Genomic DNA, 27692 nt, shown 5'->3' on the forward strand with positions numbered 1-27692 from the left:
TCCTCCCCCTGACCTCTTGGTAGCCGCCATCCTCCCTCCTTCCGATCTCCTGTGAGCCGCCATCCTCTCCCCAATCTACTGTTAAGCTGCCATCCTCTCCCCGATCTCCCAGGAAGCCGCCATCCTCTCCCCGACCTCTTGGGAGCCGCCATCCTCCCTCCCTCCGATCTCCTGTGAGCCGCCATCCTCTCCCCAACCTCCTGGGAGCCGCCATCCTCCCCCGATCTCCTGTGAGTCACCATCCTCTCCCCAACCTCCTGGGAAGTCACCATCCTCCCCCTATCTCCTGTGAGCCACCATCCGCTCCCCAACCTCCTGGGAGCCGCCATCCTCTCCCCAACCTCCTGGGAAGCCACTATCCTCCCCCGATCTCCTGTGAGCCGCCATCCTCTCCCCAACCTTCTGGGAGCTGCCATCCTCCCCTCAATCTCCTGTTAAGCCGCCATCCTCTCCCCAACCTCCTGGGAAGCCACCATCCTCCCGCCGATCTCCTGTGAGCCGCCATCCTCTCCCCAACCTCCTGGGAAGCCACCATCCTCTCCTCGACCTCCTGTTAAGCCGCCATCCTCCCCCCAACCTCCTGGGAAGCCGCCATCCTCTCGCCGTTCTCCTGTTAAACCGCCATCCTCCCTCCGATCTCCTGTGAGCTGCCATCCTCTCCCCAATCTCCTGTTTAGCCACCATCCTCCCCCTGAATTCCTGTTAAGCCGCCATCCTCCCCCTGACCTCTTGGGAACCGCCATCCTCCCTCCGATCTCCTGTGAGCTGCCATTCTCTCCCCGATCTCCCGTTAAGCCGCCATCCTCTCCCCGATCTCCTGTTCAGCCACCATCCTCCCCCTGACATCCTGTTAAGCCACCATCCTCTCCCCGACCTCCTGTTAAGCCGCCATCCTCCCCCCAACCTCCTGGGAAGCCGCCATCCTCTCGCCGTTCTCCTGTTAAACTGCCATCCTCCCCCTGACCTCTTGGTAGCCGCCATCCTCCCTCCTTCCGATCTCCTGTGAGCCGCCATCCTCTCCCCAATCTACTGTTAAGCTGCCATCCTCTCCCCGATCTCCCAGGAAGCCGCCATCCTCTCGCCGTTCTCCTGTTAAACCGCCATCCTCCCCCCGACCTCTTGGGAGCCGCCATCCTCCCCTCCCTCCGATCTCCTGTGAGCCGCCATCCTCCTGGGAGCCGCCATCCTCCCCCGATCTCCTGTGAGCCGCCATCCTTTCCCAACCTCCTGGGAAGCCACCATCCTCCCCCTATCTCCTGTGAGCCACCATCCTCTCCCCAACGTCCTGGGAGCCGCCATCCTCTACCCAACCTCCTGGGAAGCCACCATCCTCCCCCCGATCTCCTGTGAGCCGCCATCCTCTCCCCAACCTTCTGGGAGCTGCCATCCTCCCCTCAATCTCCTGGGAAGCCACCATCCTCTCCCCAACCTCCTGGGAAGCCACCATCCTCCCGCCGATCTCCTGTGAGCCGCCAACCTCTCCCCAACCTCCTGGGAAGCCACCATCCTCCCCCCAACCTCCTGGGAAGCCCCCATCCTCTCGCCGTTCTCCTGTTAAACCGCCATCCTCCCCCGACCTCTTGGGAGCCGCCATCCTCCCTCCCTCCGATCTCCTGTGAGCCGCCATCCTCTCCCCAATCTCCTGTTAAGCTGCCATCCTCTCCCCGATCTCCTGTTAAGCCAGCATCCTTCCCCTGACCACCTGTTAAGCCACCATCCTCTCCTCGACCTCCTGTTAAGCCGCCATCCTCCCCCCAACCTCCTGGGAAGCCGCCATCCTCTCGCCGTTCTCCTGTTAAACTGCCATCCTCCCCCGACCTCTTGGGAGCCGCCATCCTCCCTCCCTCCGATCTCCTGTGAGCCGCCATCCTCTCCCCAATCTCCTGTTTAAGCTGCCATCCTCTCCCCGATCTCCTGTTTAGCCACCATCCCCCCCTGACTTCCTGTTAAGCCGCCATCCTCCCCCCCAACCTCCTGGGAAGCCGCCATCCTCTCGCCGTTCTCCTGTTAAACCGCCATCCTCCCCCTGACCTCTTGGGAACCACCATCCTCCCTCCGATCTCCTGTGAGCTGCCATTCTCTCCCCGATCTCCCGTTAAGCCGCCATCCTCTCCCCGATCTCCTGTTCAGCCACCATCCTCCCACTGACCTCCTGGGAGCTGCCATCCTCTCCCCCACCTCCCGGGAAGCCGCCATTTCTTTCTTCAATTTCGAACTCATTTATGTGCAGGAAACCAAACATTTGGTTAATTTTTTTGTCTTTTTTTTTCTAAATAATATTGTTCCAGGAACATGGCGGATCGCAGCCCCAGACAAGCATTTATAGATCTTCATGACAGTATTGAGAATGCCGATCAGATGCCAAGGTGCACAGAAATCACATAAGTCCTACACCAGCGGTGTCTGTGCTGCAGATAGATAAAGGCGCCAGCAGCCTGTGATACCAGCGGTGCATCTGATCCATGAGATGTTCTGTGTGATCTGCGAGAACCGGCTGAAAATAGCGCAAATCCCTTTATATAAATGTCTGCCAGAGAACAGAATCAATCCATATTGCCTTATGCTAGATGTGCCGTCCCAGCATTCCTCCTGATATCTGCCTTCTCAATTTATATGTATATATACCCGCATATAACACAAGGGCTATTAATCGAGCACCGATCGACCCCTTTTATTAAATAAAAGGTGTTACTGGTATTTTTTCAACGCCTGCTCCGGGGACTCAGTCATACCAGATGTACTAAGCCTAGGAGAGTGATAAAGTACCAGAGATAGATATAAAAGTACCAATCCGTTCCTGTCAAACTTTTCTAGCAAAGCATGTAACGAGAGGAGCAGATTGGCTGGTACTTTACCACTCCCCAAGGCTTAGGCCCTTATTCTGGTTCACTCACAAAGGCAAATTCCTTCTCAAATGGACAAAACCATGCTGCACCGCAGGTGGGGCAGATGTAACATGTGCAGAGAGAATTAGATACATAAATAAGACCAAGGCATTTGTGCCGGTTATCTCTGTAGGCCAGATGTACTAAGCTTGAAAACTGATGAGTGATAAACCGTCAGCCAATCAGCACCTAACTTACATGTCTCAGGCTGTGTTTGAAAAATAACAGAATGGAGCTGATTGGTTGGTGGTTTCATCTATGAGATTTCGGAGAGATTATACTATACTAGTAAGCCCGCTCAAAGAAAATTCTTCTTGTCGACACGGGATATGGTCATTTGGTCTACAGCATGTTGGTCGACAAGCATTGTGTCGACATGAGTCTAGGTCGATAGGTCATTAGGTCGACACAAGCATTAGGTCGGCATGAGTCTAGGTCGACAGTCAAAAGGTCGACATAAGGTTTTTCACTGTTTTGAACCGACAGGCGGTATTTCATGCCCTACCATCCACTAGGACGTGGTAGTAGATAAGGCACACTTTTTCTTCAAACTAATTGGTTTTGACAGGTCCACGCCCCTTTTATACAGTTTGTCCACGCCCCCTTTTATTTAGTTTGATATCAAACGTGATAGCGTGTGATAGCTCGTATCACGTTTGATATCAAAAGTAGTATAAAATTAATATTAACCCCCGTATTAAAATATAATTGGTTTGATACTGTAACTTCATACACTGATATTGGTTATGTGAAATAACACATATATAAAGTACGCGATATCTTAATCAGCTGGAAGAATTTCTAAACATAATGCTAAAAAAGTTGTTAGAAAAATATGGTATACAACAGATATATAATTCGTAGAAATGTAGATCTTGTTTTATATCAAATTTGATTTGTGTAGGATGTCTCGCAACGCCGATCATCAAAACAGCCGGCTGAAAGCCAGTTATTATAACGTATTAAAGCCGGGGAGTTTTTGCGGTTTTGATAAATATTATAAAGCTTTGAAAAATAAATTTAAAAGATCCGATGTGAGAAAATGGTTACAAGAGCAAGACGCGTACACATTGCACAAACCGGCTAGAAAAAACTATAAAAGGAATATGATATGTGTATCGGACATAAATCAACAGTGGCAATGTGATTTGGTATCGCTCATAGATCTGGCAAAGCACAACGACGGCGTAAAATATATACTAACCGTCATCGATATATTCAGTAAGAGGGCCTGGGCTGAAAGTCTGACTGCTAAGAGCGCGACGACTGTCGCTAAGGCTTTTGAAAAATTATTCCAACAGGGGGACGTACCGAGGAAACTACAAACCGATAATGGTAAAGAGTTTCTAAACAAAGTCCTAAAAAAGGTGTTAGAAAAATACGGTATACAACATTTCACAACCAATAATGATGTGAAAGCCGCCGTTATAGAACGCTTCAATAGGACTTTAAAAACACGAATGTGGCGATATTTCACGGCGAATAATACATACCGATATATAGACGTTTTACAAGCGTTCATTACCAGTTATAATAACACATACCATAGAACGATTAAGCGAGCTCCGAATGATGTTGATGGCTCTAATGCGCTGGATGTCTTCAAGACGATATATGGCGATTACTTTAGAAGTAAGAAAACAAAGGCTTGTTTAGCGGTCGGGGACCACGTTCGTATCTCAAAATATAAGGATATATTTCAGAAAGGTTACGAACAGAGTTTTTCTGAGGAAATATTTGTAATACGCGGCGTGAACACTAAAGGACTTAAGCCGCTTTACACGTTGGAGGATCTCTACGGGGAGGCTATAACGGGTAGTTTTTACCCCGAAGAACTTCAAAGTATACCGAAAAACTATAATAGGATTTACAAAGTGGAGAAGATTTTAAAAAATAAGACGGTTAGAGGGAGGAAACACGTATTAGTCAAGTGGCGTGGATACCCCACAAAATTTAACAGTTGGGTCGCTGCATCGGAGATAAAAGATATATAAACAAAGAGGAAGATGGATGACAAACCCTTCTACATAACATTGCCGAGTAACGCCTCAGCCGATACATTTCCACAAAATAAGATTTCTGACTATACCACAAAGTTAGCAAGGCCGATAGACTTAAGTGGAGATTGGGAAGTAGCTCTTACAGAAATACAATACCCACACACCTGGAATACAATCGATGTGCGTGATTGTGTGTTGAAAATAACAAAGTGGGATGGGACGAGCGGTACAGCAACGAGGGTTTGCGTTAAACCGGGGTTTTATGAAACCATCGGGGCGTTACTGTTTTCTTTCAACGCTGAAATTGACCGACATAAACTGGATGGTTTAAAACTATTGTACGATCCGCTTGAACGAGAGATAATCATCGACAACAAGGCGATGTACAACATCACAGCCGGTCCTAAATTGTCGAGAATACTGGGGTTATACCCGAAAACTAAGTTTTTAAAACCGTGCGCCGACATCAGCGGAGGGCAATATACGCTCTTCCTGTACACAGATATTATCGAACATCAGAGGGTCGGTGATAGTTATGTCCCGTTGTTGCGCACCGTTGAAATAAAGGGCCGTAACAACGAGATGGTCACTATACGGTATGAGAAGCCCGATTATGTTCCGTTGTGCAAGACGCATTTTGACACTATAGCCATAGAGATAAAGAATGATCAGAACGAAAACATGTCATTCAAGTTTGGGAAAGCGAACGTGAAACTACATTTCAGACGCCGCAAATCCGAATTTTATTAAAGACAATGGTGGCCGTTAAAAATTATGGTGACCCGGGGCTCTACGCGCAATATTATAAAACACAGGCCGGTAATGGATTACCCGGTTTTCACGGCAGCGCGTATATGTACGGGTGCGGTTTAGGTGGAATTTTTCGAAGCCTGTTCAGAAAAGCGGTACCGCTTTTCCGAAGAGGGCTGGCGATAGCAAAGCCCCACGTGAAGAATGCAGCACGCAACATCGCGAAAGACGTCATCGGACAAGCCACAGCGGCGGTTGTGAGCAAAATACACGACGCAAATCAAGCGAAGCAAGATGGATCAGGTTTAATCTATGCCAGGAAAGGGGCGGCTAAAAATAAACGGAAGCGGGCAATACGACTTCCGACATGGTGCAGACCCCTTTTAAACAAAAAACGGAGCAGACGCGGCTTAATTAAAAAAAGGAAACCGAAGCGAAGGGTCGGTGATATTTTTTAAGCATGTCTTTCATACACAATGAATCCATGGAATGCGCAAAATCTGAACTTGACCTTTTTGACGTACCACCGACGCAGACCAGCGTAGAGAAAAGCCTCTACGTCGAAGTTCAACCTTTGGCGGCATTATCCGAGACCGCGCCGCTTGAATTCTACATAGCGGCCAGCGGGGAACACTACTACGATCTGAACAACACGTTGCTGTACGTGACCTGCAAGATCGTACGGCCTGATAACACGGCTATACCTCAAGACGCCAAGGTCGCTCTTATTAATTACCCCATAGCAACTTTATTTAGCCAGGTTGATGTCACTTTGGGCGATAGGCTCATATCGCAGTCCAATAATCTTTACGCTTATAGGGCCTACATAGAGACCATACTGAATTATAGCTCAGATGCGTTATCCACAAAACACACAACTGGATTATTCTACAAAGATGTGGCTGGAGAACACAACACAAGAACCCTGGATGGTGTAAACACAGGGTTTATAAAAAGGGCAAGAACAACGGCACAAAGTCGAACGGTTGAATTATTGGGGCCGCTACACTGTGACCTTTTTCATCAACATAAACTAATATTGAACGCCGTGGACTTGAAGATAAAACTCATCAGAAACAAAGATGCATTCTGCTTAATGTCTGCTGAAGCGGAGGCCTTTAAAATTCAGATTGTTGCAGCGTCCCTGTTTGTGAAAAGAGTTCAGGTCTCACCCGCAGTCCGGATTGGACACGCCCAGGCCTTACTGGCCACCAACGCCAAATACGCGATCGATAGAGTGGGCATGAAGATCTATAGTATACCGACGGGGAGCCGCGTATTTAATTTAGAAAACCTGTTTTTAGGCCAGGTACCAAAAACCGTTATAGCCGCTTTTGTAGATAATGAAGCGTTTTCAGGAGCCTATGACAAAAACCCTCTACGGTTTGAACATAAAAATGTAAACTTCGCATCCCTATACCTGGATGGAACACCGCATCCGGCCAAACCATTTCAACCAGACTTTGAACACGGTAACGCGGTTCGCGAGTATATGTCGCTCATTCAGATCACAAATAAGCAGAAATCAGATTCGGGTATACTAATTGACCGTGAAGAGTACCTCAACGGCTACACACTATTTGCTTTTGATCTGTCGCCTGAACAGGAATGCGCGGAGCATCTGTCTCTAATCAGAACCGGTAATCTACGAGCTGAATTCCGGTTTGCAGGAGCACTAGACCGGACAGTCAACATAATAATATACGCATTATTTGATAATATCATCGAGATCAACCAGAGGCGCGATGTGCTGTATGATTATCTATAAATGAAATAAATAATTTTTATATTTATCGTATATTTACCAATATTCATCACCCCAAGCAGCGATATGAACACATTACAGATAAATTGTATACTGTACGCTAATCCGGTGACGCGGCTGTTTTTTAAAGGGACCTTCCCGTGCGATACGCTACCGAGCGGTAAACTATCGCAATACCCCTGCGCGTTTGTAATCAACACACATACCAGCGCCCAACCGGGGGAGCATTGGTTGGCCGTTTATTTTAACAACCAGAGCGAGTGTTACTTTTTGGACTCTTACGGATTAGAACCTGACAACCCCCTATTCCCAAAGGCCATAATAAATTTTTTAAACTCAAATTCAAAAAGAATTTACCACCAAAATAAGCAGTTGCAAGGTTTTAACAGTACCGTTTGTGGACAATATTGTATATACTTTATATTTTTCATGTGTAAAAATTACAAATATACAGATGTGTTGGCCCGTTTTAGTTATGATACAAAACGTAATGATCGCTATGTATCAAACTTTGTAAGACGTCTCCCTAGAAGTCATTGTTTGAGTCGATATACGGGTAACTGTATACAGTCCTGTGTCACCAGTAACCAACATGTGTTTGATGTGTAATACAAAATTGTTTGTGTAACTTGTAACTAATGTTGTGATTGAAATGCTGTATGTACATTGCTTATGGTTACTTTCTATTAAAAAATCTTGCTTATTGAACTTTATACCGTGTGATTGTACATTTTTGCAGACAAACTGATTAGAATCAAAGAACAAAACAGCATTTTATAAATCATAATCTTATTTTATTGGTACAGACAAAATGTATTTACAGCAAGTTAATCACGAATAACACGATAAACTTTACAGTTAAAACAATACACTAAATACATGATACAATACAAATTAAACGTCATCGTACAAATTAAACGCACAAAAATACATTGTATAAAAACATTATAAATTAGTTATATGTTAAAGGTTCAACCACTGCGAATCCTGAAACAGATTTACGGATCTTTTCCTCGGTAGTAAGTAGCCGTGTGGCGTTGTTAACCCGGGGGAATTTAAAACATTTATACGACTTTTTTTAATGTTGTGTATTGGGGAGGATATATTTACATTGCCAATTTCATCATCGTAGATTTCAGCTTTTAAGCGATCTAACTGTAATCTGTTTGATGCATTACCAACTACAGTGGACGGGATATTCAACTCAGCCATAGCGCGCATAAATTCAATCCAACCGTTAGGCATTTTATGACTCGTCACGCTGTGATTTTGCGTGATACCCCTTATCAAGTCTAACACATTGGATCCTGGCACTGTGACGCCTTTATACATAAACACACCCTTGCGGTCCCAATTCGCAACGTCTTTAGAGCGAACCATTTTACTCATTAGTATTTCACAGTTCTTTTTATACCGCGCATTAACACTGTTCAAGACATCGTGGTAAACAGCGTCGGTAGCATCATCTTGTGTAGGGTTAGCGGTATCCTCAACAGCATTTGCACCGGGTGATAAAAGCGTTAAAGTTGACATTTCTCTATCAGTTTGTTTACTCAACACCAGGTATCTCTGTAACACAGCTGTGTAGCGTTTTGCCTTTTCATACTCTGATAAAGCATTATTATGTAGTATACTTATGATCTCAGCATCTAGGCTTTGCGTGGCTGTTTTGCGTATATCATCGCCGGTTGGTTTGTTGTTTAAACGGTCTATCTGTTGCTGGGGGACCAGATACATTTTCTCAGCGTATTCCATCAACGATTAGACAGTAGTCCGGTAATTAATGGAATGGCAAATCCTAGCAACGATCCGATAAACCCACCCGACTGTTTCACCAACCTCTTCTTTTTCCCAATGGAGCATTTCTTATTACAAAGCGATTTTATAAGGTTCCTCTTCTTTTTAAGGTAGTTCAACTGGCGCTGTGACAGGGGTATTTTACCTTTAAGCGTGTTGAGAGCAATCTCACATATGGCTGTCACCAAATCGTTTGAAGCGTTGGATAATATAGCGTTTCTTTGGGCCGGTTTGGCTTTAATGAGGGTTTTTAAAAGGGCCCAATTATGCCTTATCCTGGTCGACATGTTCACAGCGGTTAGAAGTGGTAATGAATGACTATAGGATGCGCGGTTATAGCTATTTAGAACCCCGCTTCTTAACAACATAAGCTACTGGTGTGTCGGGGGGAAATAAACCGCTTCGTAAACGATAATCATGCGTTACTCAACACCAGCCATACAGTGGTTAATGTACATAGAACACAAAGAAGGTGTGAGTATAAGACACGCTTTACAAGGTGGTGAGAAGAAAGTCGGTAGATACAGTCTGGATGGTTACGCCGTGATTACCGGCGTGCCAACAGCTTTTGAATTCCAGGGGTGTTTTTATCACGGTTGTGACAACTGTTACAAAGACGATGATGAAAACAATCTGACTAAAACAACCTACGGTCAACTGCGTCACAAGACACAGTTAAGGATACAATTCCTTAAACGGTGTGGATTTCAGATAAGGGAGATGTGGGGGTGTGAGTGGAAGAAAATGAGGGAGACTGATGAGGAGCTTCAGGTTTTTCTGAAAGGTTTGGAAATCCCTGAACCCTTGGATCCTCGTGATGGTCTTTATGGCGGACGCACTAACGCCATAAAACTTTATCACAAGACAGAGTGCGATGAAAAAATACACTATTTTGACTTTACTAGCCTATACCCATTTGTCAACAAGACCAAGACATATCCTATACGTCACCCACGCATCATTTATAAGGACTTTGATGATGTCACAAAGTATTTCGGTTTTGTTAAATTAAAAATTAATCCTCCGCGAGGCCTTTTCTTTCCAGTTTTACCGGTTAAAATGAATGGTAAGTTAATGTTTCCGCTGTGCCGCACATGTGCCGAATCTGGACAGTGTGAGCCGTGTGTTCATGACTCAGAAAACCGCGCCCTAACCGGTACATGGTGCACAGTGGAGATAAATCTTGCTATAGAAAAGGGGTACAAAGTGTGTAAAATCTATGAGGTGTGGCATTTTGATGAGAGATCTGATGATCTGTTTTCAGGTTACATTAAAACACACCTCAGAGATAAACAGGAGGCTTCTGGTTACCCTGATTGGTGTACAGACTCTGTGAAACAACAAGAGTACATAGACGCGTATCAAAAAAATGAGGGCATAGCTTTAAGACACGAACACATAAATGTCAACCCCGCCAAAAGACAAATTTCTAAATTGTTTTTAAACTCATTATGGGGTAAATTTGGTCAACGTAGCAACATGCCCAATACTTGTCTAGTGACAGATCCTGATAAGCTTTTTGAATATGCCTTTCAACCACACTATGAGGTGTCTGCTTTAGACTTCATAGACTCAGAAACTGTTATGGTCAACTGGAAATACGCCAAAGACCATTATACCAGATCTTCAACAACAAATATATTTATAGCAGCATTTACCACAGCGCACGCCCGCGTCGAGTTGTACAACCTATTGGATAGATTACAAGATAGATGTCTGTATCACGATACAGATTCTGTAATTTTTGTCAGCAGGCCCGGTGAGTGGAATCCGCCATTAGGCGATTATCTAGGGGAGTTGACCAGCGAACTACCATCTGGTACGCATATAACAGAGTTTGTTTCAGCCGGCCCCAAGTCATACGGCTATAGACTAAGCAACGGCAAGACGAGCCTCAAGGTCAAAGGTATAACGTTGAATGTTTGTAATGAGCAGCACGTTAACTTTGACAGTCTGAAAGAACTGGTCTTAGATTATCCTTTAAACCCCAAAGGCGAGGATCAGAAAAAAATTGTGACCAGGCAGCCCGGTATAGTACGTGTGAAAAAGTACTGGCAGATTGAAACCCGTATGCTGCAGAAAACGCAAAAGTGCGTTTACACTAAACGTAACCTCACGGATAATTTTACAACCCTACCATTTGGTTATTAAGATGGATATCCGTTTTCAACACCCCTTCTCCTGTATTTTAGCCGGACCCTCCAATTCGGGGAAAAGTTATTTTGTGAAAACGCTAATACAACACGCATCCACACATATGACGCATGTTCCTGATAATATTGTTTGGTTTTACACCTGTTGGCAACCGATATACGACCAACTTCTGAGTGCTCACCCAGGTATGCGTTTTATAGAGGGGTTGCCCGAGTCATTTAGCGACGACCAGCTTTTTCCCCCTGATAAGATTAATTTAACGGTGATAGATGACTTGATGGATGCAGCGAGTAATAATTCTGAGGTTGAGAAAGCGTTCACAAAGTATGTGCACCATCGTAATCTCAGTGTCATGTACCTTGTGCAAAACATATTTTGTCAAGGTAGAAAGAGCAGGACTATACATTTAAACACAAAATATATGGTCCTGTTTAAAAACCCCAGGGATAAAATGCAGGTTAGCATTCTGGCTAGACAAATGTACCCATCAAAATATCGTTTTTTTCTTGAAGCCTATGAGTCCGCTACGGAGCCACCATACGGTTATTTACTGGTTGATTTAAGAAACAATGCCCTTGATGATTATCGTTTACGAAGCGGTTTATTTCCCCCCGACACACCAGTAGCTTATGTTGTTAAGAAGCGGGGTTCTAAATAGCTATAACCGCGCATCCTATAGTCATTCATTACCACTTCTAACCGCTGTGAACATGTCGACCAGGATAAGGCGTAATTGGGCCCTTTTAAAAACCCTCATTAAAGCCAAACCGGCCCAAAGAAACGCTATATTATCCAACGCTTCAAACGATTTGGTGACAGCCATATGTGAGATTGCTCTCAACACGCTTAAAGGTAAAATACCCCTGTCACAGCGCCAGTTGAACTACCTTAAAAAGAAGAGGAACCTTATAAAATCGCTTTGTAATAAGAAATGCGCCATTGGGAAAAAGAAGAGGTTGGTGAAACAGTCGGGTGGGTTTATCGGATCGTTGCTAGGATTTGCCATTCCATTAATTACCGGACTACTGTCTAATCGTTGATGGAATACGCTGAGAAAATGTATCTGGTCCCCCAGCAACAGATAGACCGTTTAAACAACAAACCAACCGGCGATGATATACGCAAAACAGCCACGCAAAGCCTAGATGCTGAGATCATAAGTATACTACATAATAATGCTTTATCAGAGTATGAAAAGGCAAAACGCTACACAGCTGTGTTACAGAGATACCTGGTGTTGAGTAAACAAACTGATAGAGAAATGTCAACTTTAACGCTTTTATCACCCGGTGCAAATGCTGTTGAGGATACCGCTAACCCTACACAAGATGATGCTACCGACGCTGTTTACCACGATGTCTTGAACAGTGTTAATGCGCGGTATAAAAAGAACTGTGAAATACTAATGAGTAAAATGGTTCGCTCTAAAGACGTTGCGAATTGGGACCGCAAGGGTGTGTTTATGTATAAAGGCGTCACAGTGCCAGGATCCAATGTGTTAGACTTGATAAGGGGTATCACGCAAAATCACAGCGTGACGAGTCATAAAATGCCTAACGGTTGGATTGAATTTATGCGCGCTATGGCTGAGTTGAATATCCCGTCCACTGTAGTTGGTAATGCATCAAACAGATTACAGTTAGATCGCTTAAAAGCTGAAATCTACGATGATGAAATTGGCAATGTAAATATATCCTCCCCAATACACAACATTAAAAAAAGTCGTATAAATGTTTTAAATTCCCCCGGGTTAACAACGCCACACAGCTACTTACTACCGAGGAAAAGATCCGTAAATCTGTTTCAGGATTCGCAGTGGTTGAACCTTTAACATATAACTAATTTATAATGTTTTTATACAATGTATTTTTGTGCGTTTAATTTGTACGATGACGTTTAATTTGTATTGTATCATGTATTTAGTGTATTGTTTTAACTGTAAAGTTTATCGTGTTATTCGTGATTAACTTGCTGTAAATACATTTTGTCTGTACCAATAAAATAAGATTATGATTTATAAAATGCTGTTTTGTTCTTTGATTCTAATCAGTTTGTCTGCAAAAATGTACAATCACACGGTATAAAGTTCAATAAGCAAGATTTTTTAATAGAAAGTAACCATAAGCAATGTACATACAGCATTTCAATCACAACATTAGTTACAAGTTACACAAACAATTTTGTATTACACATCAAACACATGTTGGTTACTGGTGACACAGGACTGTATACAGTTACCCGTATATCGACTCAAACAATGACTTCTAGGGAGACGTCTTACAAAGTTTGATACATAGCGATCATTACGTTTTGTATCATAACTAAAACGGGCCAACACATCTGTATATTTGTAATTTTTACACATGAAAAATATAAAGTATATACAATATTGTCCACAAACGGTACTGTTAAAACCTTGCAACTGCTTATTTTGGTGGTAAATTCTTTTTGAATTTGAGTTTAAAAAATTTATTATGGCCTTTGGGAATAGGGGGTTGTCAGGTTCTAATCCGTAAGAGTCCAAAAAGTAACACTCGCTCTGGTTGTTAAAATAAACGGCCAACCAATGCTCCCCCGGTTGGGCGCTGGTATGTGTGTTGATTACAAACGCGCAGGGGTATTGCGATAGTTTACCGCTCGGTAGCGTATCGCACGGGAAGGTCCCTTTAAAAAACAGCCGCGTCACCGGATTAGCGTACAGTATACAATTTATCTGTAATGTGTTCATATCGCTGCTTGGGGTGATGAATATTGGTAAATATACGATAAATATAAAAATTATTTATTTCATTTATAGATAATCATACAGCACATCGCGCCTCTGGTTGATCTCGATGATATTATCAAATAATGCGTATATTATTATGTTGACTGTCCGGTCTAGTGCTCCTGCAAACCGGAATTCAGCTCGTAGATTACCGGTTCTGATTAGAGACAGATGCTCCGCGCATTCCTGTTCAGGCGACAGATCAAAAGCAAATAGTGTGTAGCCGTTGAGGTACTCTTCACGGTCAATTAGTATACCCGAATCTGATTTCTGCTTATTTGTGATCTGAATGAGCGACATATACTCGCGAACCGCGTTACCGTGTTCAAAGTCTGGTTGAAATGGTTTGGCCGGATGCGGTGTTCCATCCAGGTATAGGGATGCGAAGTTTACATTTTTATGTTCAAACCGTAGAGGGTTTTTGTCATAGGCTCCTGAAAACGCTTCATTATCTACAAAAGCGGCTATAACGGTTTTTGGTACCTGGCCTAAAAACAGGTTTTCTAAATTAAATACGCGGCTCCCCGTCGGTATACTATAGATCTTCATGCCCACTCTATCGATCGCGTATTTGGCGTTGGTGGCCAGTAAGGCCTGGGCGTGTCCAATCCGGACTGCGGGTGAGACCTGAACTCTTTTCACAAACAGGGACGCTGCAACAATCTGAATTTTAAAGGCCTCCGCTTCAGCAGACATTAAGCAGAATGCATCTTTGTTTCTAATGAGTTTTATCTTCAAGTCCACGGCGTTCAATATTAGTTTATGTTGATGAAAAAGGTCACAGTGTAGCGGCCCCAATAATTCAACCGTTCGACTTTGTGCCGTTGTTCTTGCCCTTTTTATAAACCCTGTGTTTACACCATCCAGGGTTCTTGTGTTGTGTTCTCCAGCCACATCTTTGTAGAATAATCCAGTTGTGTGTTTTGTGGATAACGCATCTGAGCTATAATTCAGTATGGTCTCTATGTAGGCCCTATAAGCGTAAAGATTATTGGACTGCGATATGAGCCTATCGCCCAAAGTGACATCAACCTGGCTAAATAAAGTTGCTATGGGGTAATTAATAAGAGCGACCTTGGCGTCTTGAGGTATAGCCGTGTTATCAGGCCGTACGATCTTGCAGGTCACGTACAGCAACGTGTTGTTCAGATCGTAGTAGTGTTCCCCGCTGGCCGCTATGTAGAATTCAAGCGGCGCGGTCTCGGATAATGCCGCCAAAGGTTGAACTTCGACGTAGAGGCTTTTCTCTACGCTGGTCTGCGTCGGTGGTACGTCAAAAAGGTCAAGTTCAGATTTTGCGCATTCCATGGATTCATTGTGTATGAAAGACATGCTTAAAAAATATCACCGACCCTTCGCTTCGGTTTCCTTTTTTTAATTAAGCCGCGTCTGCTCCGTTTTTTGTTTAAAAGGGGTCTGCACCATGTCGGAAGTCGTATTGCCCGCTTCCGTTTATTTTTAGCCGCCCCTTTCCTGGCATAGATTAAACCTGATCCATCTTGCTTCGCTTGATTTGCGTCGTGTATTTTGCTCACAACCGCCGCTGTGGCTTGTCCGATGACGTCTTTCGCGATGTTGCGTGCTGCATTCTTCACGTGGGGCTTTGCTATCGCCAGCCCTCTTCGGAAAAGCGGTACCGCTTTTCTGAACAGGCTTCGAAAAATTCCACCTAAACCGCACCCGTACATATACGCGCTGCCGTGAAAACCGGGTAATCCATTACCGGCCTGTGTTTTATAATATTGCGCGTAGAGCCCCGGGTCACCATAATTTTTAACGGCCACCATTGTCTTTAATAAAATTCGGATTTGCGGCGTCTGAAATGTAGTTTCACGTTCGCTTTCCCAAACTTGAATGACATGTTTTCGTTCTGATCATTCTTTATCTCTATGGCTATAGTGTCAAAATGCGTCTTGCACAACGGAACATAATCGGGCTTCTCATACCGTATAGTGACCATCTCGTTGTTACGGCCCTTTATTTCAACGGTGCGCAACAACGGGACATAACTATCACCGACCCTCTGATGTTCGATAATATCTGTGTACACGAAGAGCGTATATTGCCCTCCGCTGATGTCGGCGCACGGTTTTAAAAACTTAGTTTTCGGGTATAACCCCAGTATTCTCGACAATTTAGGACCGGCTGTGATGTTGTACATCGCCTTGTTGTCGATGATTATCTCTCGTTCAAGCGGATCGTACAATAGTTTTAAACCATCCAGTTTATGTCGGTCAATTTCAGCGTTGAAAGAAAACAGTAACGCCCCGATGGTTTCATAAAACCCCGGTTTAACGCAAACCCTCGTTGCTGTACCGCTCGTCCCATCCCACTTTGTTATTTTCAACACACAATCACGCACATCGATTGTATTCCAGGTGTGTGGGTATTGTATTTCTGTAAGAGCTACTTCCCAATCTCCACTTAAGTCTATCGGCCTTGCTAACTTTGTGGTATAGTCAGAAATCTTATTTTGTGGAAATGTATCGGCTGAGGCGTTACTCGGCAATGTTATGTAGAAGGGTTTGTCATCCATCTTCCTCTTTGTTTATATATCTTTTATCTCCGATGCAGCGACCCAACTGTTAAATTTTGTGGGGTATCCACGCCACTTGACTAATACGTGTTTCCTCCCTCTAACCGTCTTATTTTTTAAAATCTTCTCCACTTTGTAAATCCTATTATAGTTTTTCGGTATACTTTGAAGTTCTTCGGGGTAAAAACTACCCGTTATAGCCTCCCCGTAGAGATCCTCCAACGTGTAAAGCGGCTTAAGTCCTTTAGTGTTCACGCCGCGTATTACAAATATTTCCTCAGAAAAACTCTGTTTGTAACCTTTCTGAAATATATCCTTATATTTTGAGATACGAACGTGGTCCCCGACCGCTAAACAAGCCTTTGTTTTCTTACTTCTAAAGTAATCGCCATATATCGTCTTGAAGACATCCAGCGCATTAGAGCCATCAACCTCATTCGGAGCTCGCTTAATCGTTCTATGGTATGTGTTATTATAACTGGTAATGAACGCTTGTAAAACGTCTATATATCGGTATGTATTATTCGCCGTGAAATATCGCCACATTCGTGTTTTTAAAGTCCTATTGAAGCGTTCTATAACGGCGGCTTTCACATCATTATTGGTTGTGAAATGTTGTATACCGTATTTTTCTAACAACTTTTTTAGGACTTTGTTTAGAAACTCTTTACCATTATCGGTTTGTAGTTTCCTCGGTACGTCCCTCTGTTGGAATAATTTTTCAAAAGCCTTAGCGACAGTCGTCGCGCTCTTAGCAGTCAGACTTTCAGCCCAGGCCCTCTTACTGAATATATCGATGACGGTTAGTATATATTTTACGCCGTCGTTGTGCTTTGCCAGATCTATGAGCGATACCAAATCACATTGCCACTGTTGATTTATGTCCGATACACATATCATATTCCTTTTATAGTTTTTTCTAGCCGGTTTGTGCAATGTGTACGCGTCTTGCTCTTGTAACCATTTTCTCACATCGGATCTTTTAAATTTATTTTTCAAAGCTTTATAATATTTATCAAAACCGCAAAAACTCCCCGGCTTTAATACGTTATAATAACTGGCTTTCAGCCGGCTGTTTTGATGATCGGCGTTGCGAGACATCCTACACAAATCAAATTTGATATAAAACAAGATCTACATTTCTACGAATTATATATCTGTTGTATACCATATTTTTCTAACAACTTTTTTAGCATTATGTTTAGAAATTCTTCCAGCTGATTAAGATATCGCGTACTTTATATATGTGTTATTTCACATAACCAATATCAGTGTATGAAGTTACAGTATCAAACCAATTATATTTTAATACGGGGGTTAATATTAATTTTATACTACTTTTGATATCAAACGTGATACGAGCTATCACACGCTATCACGTTTGATATCAAACTAAATAAAAGGGGGCGTGGACAAACTGTATAAAAGGGGCGTGGACCTGTCAAAACCAATTAGTTTGAAGAAAAAGTGTGCCTTATCTACTCGTGGTGGGAGAATAAAATTCTGCCAAGCGCACTTGAAATGGTGTCGACATTCGGGTAAAAAAACCTGTGAAAAACCCATGTCGACCGTTTGACTGTCGACCTAATGCTTGTGTCGACCTAATGACCTGTTTACCTAAACCCATGTCGACCAACATGCTGTAGACCAAATGATCCCAACCCGTGGACACTGGCCAGAAGCAATGTCCGGCTTATGACAATTTACTGACATATTTGGAAACCCTGAATTTAAGTGATCGTCAGCTTGGGGTGTATTTAGGGGAGTGCTCAGCACGTATGAGATGATATAGACAGAGGGGTAGATATATGGATACAAAACTTTCCCGCATTGGACGTTAATCACATCGGCCCCCCTGAATAATAACATGACACTGTCACAAACTCCAACAGTCCTTTATTTTATAAAATGTGTAGTACATAGGGGACACACACGTTGTTGTATATACAGTACACCCTCCTATTACACAGCAAATATCCCGCCAGGCAGAGAGCTCACCCACGTGATCACCGCAGCTCCCAGGTAAGGCCGGTAACAGGGTCGGCGTTGGAATCTGGAAGCCAATAAACCATCTATTAAAAAGGCACAAAAAGATTGCAAACCACTGTCTGGGCGAAACGCACGTCGGAGCGCAAGCCATGCGAACCGTTGTCTCTCCAACTGTTGAACTACAAGCCCCAGCAAAACCAGTAATGAGAAGGCATGCTGGTACTTGTGGTCCCACAGTTGTTCTACAGTGGTTTTATTTGCAAAAAAAAAAAAAAAAAACTAAAAACTTTTGGCACTGACTGAAACAAGATGGCAGGCACCGCGCTAGACCACTGTGTAAAGTGCAGGGGCGTACCGATTGGCTGGATTAGGCGGAGGGGCGTTTCTTTTATCGCCCATAAATATTACTGCGTAGAGTGATTCAGCCATTTTGCTTAGGCTGTAAGTGTGCAAATCAGCAGATGAGGGTCCGTGGGGCTGGTATATGGTGGTCTTACACTATATTCATCACCTCACAACTATGAAAGACCATAAAATAGAATTCTATGCTGGAAAAAACCTGAACAACGATACTTTCCTGCCCGGAGCTTGGCCCGCGACTTACAAAATGAGGAAACGGAATTGTCATTTATTGCGAAGGAAACTGCAAATTCAGCTGCAAACCAGGCGTGGCACACAGCAAACCTGCAGCATCTAATCAGATATCAATACCCAGCAGTCTAATCTCGTCACTAAAGTTATTATTTTATTGGCCGCTACCGGTTACAGTAACTCTGCTGTACTTTCTCTATTACGTAAGGCCCAGGGTCTGTCTGTTCCAAAAATAATATCAGTTTTTGTTTGCATTTCCTTAAAATTCTCCCCTGTAGTAGGCGCAACCATCCGCAAGCGCTTTATCCCTGTGTTATTACACAGCCCGAATGGCGTTATGGAGAGCTGTACGCGACAACGGCCCTGGGTTGTACGGTAACTGGTGCCTTGGAAGCTGACGTGTTGGGCACTTAGCAACATACGTTGCCGTAGCATCATCACGTGTACTAATTGCACACGTTCTATTTTCATTTCCACAATCTGTCTCTTCTTTGCACAATAGATCTCGCCTCAGCCCCCAGCGTGTTCTGCGTACAGCGTTACACCGTTGTTTAGGATAGAGCAGGGGAGGATGGAGTTTGTTGCAAACACCCCCCCCCCCCCATTCCCTCTGACTCCAACGCCAGCAGTGCCCGTGGATTCCGGTTCTACAACGGCACGATGATTATAAACCCAATGTGGTCTATTCAATAGATTCACTCCCAGTAACATCTGAATGGAAGCCAAACAAAATGAACACAGATCTCACCTAACGTACAAGCGATATATGAGCGACCATTCGTTCCCTAATATAATGAGTCCCTATCATTAATCTTACGCAAGGATTCCCTTTATAATATAATTTATAAATATATTCATCATCTCAAACCACTGTCATCTACAAAACATGAAATGTATTTAAGGCTTTATAGTTTTGTCGTCTTATTTGGTTTTCCGCGACCTTGGTACACAGCGGGCGGCAGAGGTCACCTGACCATTGCTACGAGATGGGTCGGCGAGTGGTCCACGTCCAGTCGCCGCATGCTAAAAGGAGAGGTTGGCGGCCACAAGAACCGTAAACAGATTAGGGACCCGGAGCACACAAGGTAAAGGCGGAACGGCTCTCCTGTTCCGCATCGGCTCAGCTGTTCTCCTGCGTCCGGTCTCCGCCGCGGCGCCTGGCAGCCGAAGGCCGCTGACGCAACTCCAGTTCTGCCTCCTCGTCATCCTGTGGGATGGAAACACAATCTCGTTAGTAGATGGCTGCATGACAGACATCGGATCAGTGGGTAAGCATGGAATCAATTGGATTATGAACGAAACCGTCGCAAGGGTTCCTGGGCTACGGCTAGCACCTGAAAGGCCGCTGAATATTAAAGGTTTCAGTACGCTAGCATACAGAGTGACGACAAGATCTAAAAATGAATCATTAATTTCCCGATAAAGTACACAGCTGTTATTATCCACCAATCATCTCTCTTGAATCTGGTTAGAGAGTGATTTTGTTTTCAGTGCTGAACGAGCGAATGGGCTTCTGTCCAATCGTCCTCCATAAAACAGCTCTGGGATGCGACTAATAATTCAATCATGTTTAATCAGAGTGATCACACAACTGCTGGGGAGATAATTGCTGCGTGTGCGATGTGGGGCAGCTGCGGCATTGTTAGACATGAAGAGCCAGATTACGCTGCGCCTGGCTCCCACAGCATCATCCCCTCGCCGACGGATACAGCCGGCTGTATTCCACTGAGCGGGAAGAGACGCTGATGCTTTCATTTTGCAATAATGTAATAAAACCAAATAATCTGATTGAGTGATCTGATAATTGGATGAGTAACAAGGTGCAGGCTGGGGTAATTGGGGTGAGCGTAGGTCAGAGAGGACACGATGGAAGACAGCAGGGATTTGCTCTGCGAGTGCGAACGTCTTCCAATGACGCCAGACATTGCGCAATGCCATGATTTCTCTCAAGGCGTCCTGCGCGGTCATTGTGGGCACCACTGGGTTGTGTGACCGGTGGATGACGCCACAGTCTGCGTGGACAGTAACTATAGGGATTGATGATCCCATTGTCTTGCCTACATTGCCTTATTGCACCTGGGACACAGTGGGAGAATATCCCCAGGCCAAGACGGACTCTACGCATTTGCAGCTGCGATCTCGTACACGGAAATGGTGCAAAAATATGCAACGGCGGCAGCCGCCAGGTTCTGTATGGTGACGCGCACAGGCTGCAAAACTGCGTGCGCAGCGGCGGCATCGGTCTCAGATAGCAGTACCTCTATGAGGAACGGAGGCGCTGGCACCATGTTTTCTACAGATGCGCACCCAAGACGGTTGCTACATGCCTGCATCTTTGCTGCCAATCCCCATAACCCCCCACAAACGCTCTCTGCGAGCAGCATGGCCAGGGAACCGATGCATGTGTGCACTGCGAGTGCCCCACAAGCGCAGCTGGGCGATCGGCACGCGTCCAACTCTGCGCCAGGCCTGATGCCCATCTGCAGCATCCCTCGCAGACTGATTGCCAGGGCCAGAGATCCGTCTACTTACACTGTCTGAGGCGTTGTCATTACTGTAGGAGAAATTGAGATAATCCTCTTTCTTCACGTCTGATATATCTTCCTCTTCGTATTCGGTCTGATAATCCGACTCATCTGCGAGAGAGAGAGACCCTCGGTTATATCCGGCAGGTTATCTGGGTCAGCGGCAATCTCCCCGGCAGAACGGGCGCTCGTCAGGGGGCACGCAATGCTCCTATATACAGGTCCGACAGCTCACAGAGAGTGACCCCAGAATATAGGGGGGGCGTCTGCATTTGGGAGAGTTGCGGAGCACCATGGAGAAATAAGCATGAATTCTAATTTGTTACCAGACTTTAGGACCACCCCATTATTCAATAAAATGCTGCTCCTTGCCTCTATGGGGGGGGTTCAAGTGTTGCGCCGTTCTGGCGCGCACAGCCACTGGTTCCGACATTACGGTAATGGTGTTCTGTCATTGTGGCGGGTTGGTGACTAGTACTGAGACTAAGCATAGCCATTGTGCATTGAATCAGCTGCAGCTGCCTCACCAACACCTGTGGAAAAGCAGCATAACTGAGCCATAATGGATTGACCACAGGTGAGATCCGGCCACCACCAGCCAAAGCAACACTGGCTATTAGCAATCCAGACTGGACGGATCACACAGCTGGTCCTATAAGGTCGTCAATGGCAAGGTCGACAGTCAAAAAGGACAACATGAGATTTACATGGGTTTTTTTTGTCCCACACGTTGATATAGTCGACATGGACCCCATCTAGAGGGGGCATTCAATCCCGGGTCACGACTGTTGGGCTGGCCACAGTCTTACAGTGGGAGGAGTCAGAAATGGGAAGGGGAGGAGTCAGGACTGGAGGGTCAAGTTTAAACAGTAAACCGCCCCCCCCCCCCCCCCTAGAAGAGAAGTCTAGATCTGCCACTGGTCGTGCCCTGGTTCCGTTTCTGGTCCGCTCTACTGCATCTTGACAGGCACGATTCAATGTCCCGCCTGCCGAGTGCCGGAAAAGGGGCGTGGCCGCGAGAAACGGCCGTGGATCATTGAGATCCGGCTGCGAGCTCGACAATCCACGGCTGTTCTCGGCAAAACAAGCCCGACCGCTTTTAAAGACGGACTTGTTTTGCCGAGATGCATGTTCAGTGTTGACGGGAAAGACAGCATTGAATAGGAGGCTGCATCTAGTTCCTCCGTCGGAGATAGCGGCGGGGGATTGAATAACCCCTTAGTGTACCGCATGCGCTTGCCATGCTTCGGGCAAGGTACCTCGCCGCACTCGGCACACTATGTTATTCTCCTAACACACCCTGGTGGATGGTAGGGCATGAATTTCCGCCTGTTGGCACATGTCGGCTCAGAGAATAAAAACGGTCCCGTTTTTGACTGTCGCCCTAATGCTGGTGTCGATCTTAGCCATATCTAACGATTTAATGTGCCGACCTAGGCCATGTCGACATTCATTGGTCAACCTTAAGAGGACCAAACTAATGAGCGTATATCTCACATACGTTAGGCCTCTCCATGTCGGAGCAGCATTGCCAGCAATCAGTGCGGGTTACAGGGAAGTGCAGCTTAATACAGGGATTACGAGGGAAAGTAAAAAAAAAAAATGTAAAGTGAAAAACGTCATTGGATATAAATAACAAACGTGATTGTTCTCATTAATAACGGATGACAGCTGTGTCATTATAGTATAATCCCTGATTCATCCCCCCCAGGACGGTGAGTTGCCCCATTATGGTGGATTACTGCCTCCTCCTGCGTCCGCGCTGGATGTACTGTGCGATGTTACACATCCGGAGCTGTGCCGGTGACTCTGCAGCCAGGACGCGGCACAGGAGCTGCTGGCACTCCGCTCACTGCTGAGCACCAGAGATTTCTGTTACAGGATAGATGGACCGGAGCCAGCGAGCCCAGCTCCAGATGTTTCCTTCCTTTTATACGCACTAATTGATGGCCTCCTCCAATTGCTTAATGAATATGTCGGGCTTAACAGACGTCGGGGGTTTAATAGGTTTTGGGAAGTGAATCTGCGACGGGCGACTCGGGAATACGAGGTAACCAATGAGAATCGTCGGAGGAAATAATGGATAGAGGGGAAGCCACTGCTGCCAGTGGGAACGCACAGAATCCAGTGATAGTAATGGGAAGCGCAGTCCCCCAGGATTCTGCGCTTGTAACGGCATATGCATATGTGTAACTTGCATATGGGAGGTCCGGGCAATGCACTTGTAATGGCGTCGGACTTGCGTGCAACTCTGCCTTGATCACCCCACTGTTTCCACATTAGACATCCAAAAGCATTTTCCTCTGCGGTTGGTTCCTGGTCACACTGCTCGCCTGCGCTAGAGAAGCCGGAGTAACCAGGCGGGATAAAGGATTAGCTCCCCAGTACCGAGACATCATTTACATGGTACTGGTGCTTCCATACACTTTAATAAGCTAAAACAGCAAAGCAGTCAATGTCAGTTAGGTTTATTTCAAATGCAGTGACCACAGCCCTAGAAGTGGAACCTGGTCTGATCGTTTGGTCACTTATGGGGACCGCCCACAATCTTTCCTGACCTAATCTATAGACCATTGTATAGAGATACCAACGTCTGTATCACATCTGATATATGTACCAGAGGATCGCCCTTACGGGTATTAGTAATGTCTTTTTCTGCTGTTGGAAACTGGGACGTCTCGCTCCTCCTGACAGCACCTTCTAAATATCTGTGATCTGGTTATATCATGCGCCTTATAAACACATTCAGCCCGCGGATGGGCGGAGCCTCACGTATCTGATCCATATACTTGGAAGACCTATGCGCGTCACGTCACTTACCTCCATCCACAACAGATGTTTTCATGGGTTCAATTCTGGACACGATTTCGGCCAGGTCTGTGAAAGAGGCGTTCGGGCAAGTGTTCAGCTGCGGACAAGAAGAGAGCACGTAACAGGGAAGGGTGCGGAGGAGAGGCGGGTATGAGTTTGCTATCAGTATAAAGGGTACAGACTTGCAGAGCAGGGTTTAGGACGGGGTTGGGCTAGATGTAAGTGTGTGTGTGGGGGGTGGGGGGTCAAGGGTGGCGCAGTGGTGTTTGAAACATAGGGTTGGGGTGAAGGGATGTTTGCTGGGGGAAGGGTTAACACAAGGGGGTGAAACGGGCACCCTTTACAGAAGCTATGGGTGTTGTATCACCCTGATACCAGTGGAATCAGAAAGTGGAACCCACAACTAAGAAAACAGAAACAGACGCTAAAGTGGGCGCAGTTCTGTGCGACTCTTACTCAGCAAATACATCGTAGATGGTGCATTTAGTTTCCTTTATGACCGTCACCTGTTCCTCGTACCTGCGTGTGGGCTACCAGTCACCAGGGATGAACAGCGCAGAGCATTTCAGCCCGAATACACGGACTATGCTGGATCAAAGCCGCTCTGCCCTACAGACCTATGTTTACACGCTAGAGGCACGGATGTAGTAGCAGCACATACAAAGCCCAGTATCCCTGTCCCCCGCTCCATCCACGGAGGCTGCAGGCGGGCGCAGTCCTGACATTTCATCTCCAGAGAGAGAAGTTCATTTCCTTTTACATACAAACTGCTGTGGTGCGGCTGACAGCATGGACGCGGCACCACCTACAGCAGCAGCAGAATGGGATCACTTACCTCCCCGCGCTGAGAGAGCCGCTTCTATGTAATGACCTTTCCCTGCATCCTTTGCTTTAAAATCTAGGAATATCGATTTGCTTTTAACTTTGCATTAAGAGCCCTGTTGTTCCAAAGCAGAAGTGAGTTTCCCGTTACGGTCGGGACCCCCCAGGATTCTGCCACCTGTTCTGAGCTGTAAATAGAGTATTACGGGCACCTGTCAGCCACACACAGCGAGGACGCCGACTGTCAGCTCCGTCAGGGATGGCTTCCTGCACAGGTGACTTCTCCCCCAATGTAAGATGCATTAGAAGTCATAACTGCTCATATATCATCATTACATAGAAACTAATATCCCGGGGAGAAACAAGGATACAGAGTCTGGCGCACAGAGGGGACAATCTGTACTGCAGAATAATAGTGACCGGCCCTAGATTTGAATTTGAGCAATTTTGAATTTACATGTACTACAGAGCCGTGCTTGGGGAGGTCAGAGGCACACAGGGGGAAGCAGTGGGGCACACGGGGAGGTAGGAGGCAGAGCCACTGATGGGAGAGACCTGCCTATATTACTGGTGACTCATGGAAACGGGTAAAGGAGGAGCAGTAAGGAGAGATGGGGGCAGGGACATATGTGAGAGATGAGCTGTAGCCTTCTATGGGGATACGGTCGTATTGTCGACACTACTTTAGGTCGACAGGTGGCAAGGTCGACATGGGTGAAGGTCGATAGGTGTCAAAGTTGACATAGGACAAGGTCGACACAGCATTAGGTCGACATGTTTTTTTTTACTGTTTTTTAAGCCGACATGTGCCGACAGGCGGTATTTCATGCCCTACCATCCACTAGGGCGTGGTGGGAGAATAAAAGGGAGAATAAAATAGTGTGCCGAGCACAGCGAGGCACCGTGCCCGAAGCATCGCGAGCAAATTCCAACCGTGTCCATGTCGACTGTGTTGACATTCGGGTAAAAAAAAAATCAGTAAAAAAAGAAATAAAACCATGTCGACCTTCCTACCTGTCGACCTAACCCATGTCGACCTAACACTGTGTCCCTTGCCACATGTCGACCTAGACACCTGTCGACCTTGGGGGGGGTGTAATTCCATCTAGGATCAGGACATTGTACAGCGGGACTGCATTTACATCCAATCTCCTCCATAATTACACAGTACAGAGAGATAATCCCCAACCAGTCATAGGGGCCATTACCCTCTCACTGTGCTGCCTGAGGATCCTCCCCCGGGACGGGTGATGTGAGCTCACACTGCCTGACATCTAATTATCTGACTCCGTGATCCCAGCACGTTTCTGTCGTACCTTATGGCCGCCGTGTACAGAGGCTGCAGCTGCTGAGCTGGGGGTACTATCGGTCCTCTGTCCCAGCTATAGAGCCCCCTCCTAATACCCGCGCTCGGTCGCTGGACAGCAGACATACATATAGCACATGAACACGCTGGGATCGCAGCCAATGCCCGGAATACTGCAATCCACAGCCAGGGTACTTACGTCAGACGTCTTGGACTTGCCCGTGTCTTGGCGGTCCTTCAGCATCTTCTCAATGACACCGCTGCGGCCCCACACGTTAAACACGGTCCTACCGTGTTGGAAGCCGACATCCTGGGGGGGGGTGGGAGAAAGGGGTTAATACCATCCCAGCATACAGGAGTAAAACGTCCCAAATTAACCCAGTCCGTCCCGGTCACATCTGCTTCATATCTTGTACCGGACACAATAAGACATTTTGGGGGTTGATTCGCAAGGCTGCGAATTCGCAGCCTTGTGAGTCCACCAAAACCCACCTTGAGAATGGTGGCCTGGCCGCTACCCATTCGCAAGGGCGAGTTCGCTTGCAGGGGCTTGCAAATGGATGTTACACAGTAACATCCATTCGAAGCCTAGTGGGATCCACCCACATCCTTCGATGGTTGGCGACTGCTGCGTACAAACCAGAATAACCCCCATTGTCTGTATTTGCTAAAATGAGCATTGTCGGACTGTACCAGCATCCGGAACGGTGACAGAGACGTGGCTTATTGCTTTGTGGCCCTCTAGACTTGTGGGATTTAAATCCCGCTTCGTTCTGCCTTCTCCCTCATTCCCTTTCAGATGTATGAGCCGGATCCCCTCATACAGCGTATAAGCAGCGTAAGGAATACAGACAGATGCGCCAAAGGCTTTGTCCTGGCTGCTCTGAATTACAGGAGGGCAGTGGCCGTTGTCACGGGTGATGTCGCCGCGGGAGACGTCAGGGGCCGGTCGAACAAGGACAATATGTATTTTATGCTAATTGAGATGTTGGGA

General features: G+C 45.8%; 1 protein-coding gene across 4 annotated transcripts in view; it reads right to left on the reverse strand.

Annotated features, from left to right (window-relative positions):
• Nucleotides 1-18533: 18533 nt before the first annotated feature.
• Nucleotides 18534-27692, reverse strand: part of PNPLA7 (patatin like domain 7, lysophospholipase) — a 118030-nt gene continuing 108871 nt past the window's right edge. For all 4 annotated transcript variants that reach the window (XM_083161176.1, XM_083161175.1, XM_083161177.1 and 1 more), the window contains 4 exons: nucleotides 26898-27008; nucleotides 24580-24667; nucleotides 21767-21870; nucleotides 18534-20441 (listed from right to left, as the gene is read on the reverse strand). In XM_083161176.1, coding sequence (XP_083017302.1) covers nucleotides 20355-20441; nucleotides 21767-21870; nucleotides 24580-24667; nucleotides 26898-27008 — 390 coding nt within the window. In that variant the 3' untranslated portion in view covers nucleotides 18534-20354. The remainder of the gene's footprint in view (nucleotides 20442-21766; nucleotides 21871-24579; nucleotides 24668-26897; nucleotides 27009-27692) is intronic.

Source organism: Crinia signifera, chromosome 9 (genome assembly GCF_055691185.1).
Source record: "Crinia signifera chromosome 9, ASM5569118v1, whole genome shotgun sequence".
Taxonomy (NCBI): Eukaryota; Metazoa; Chordata; class Amphibia; order Anura; family Myobatrachidae; genus Crinia; species Crinia signifera.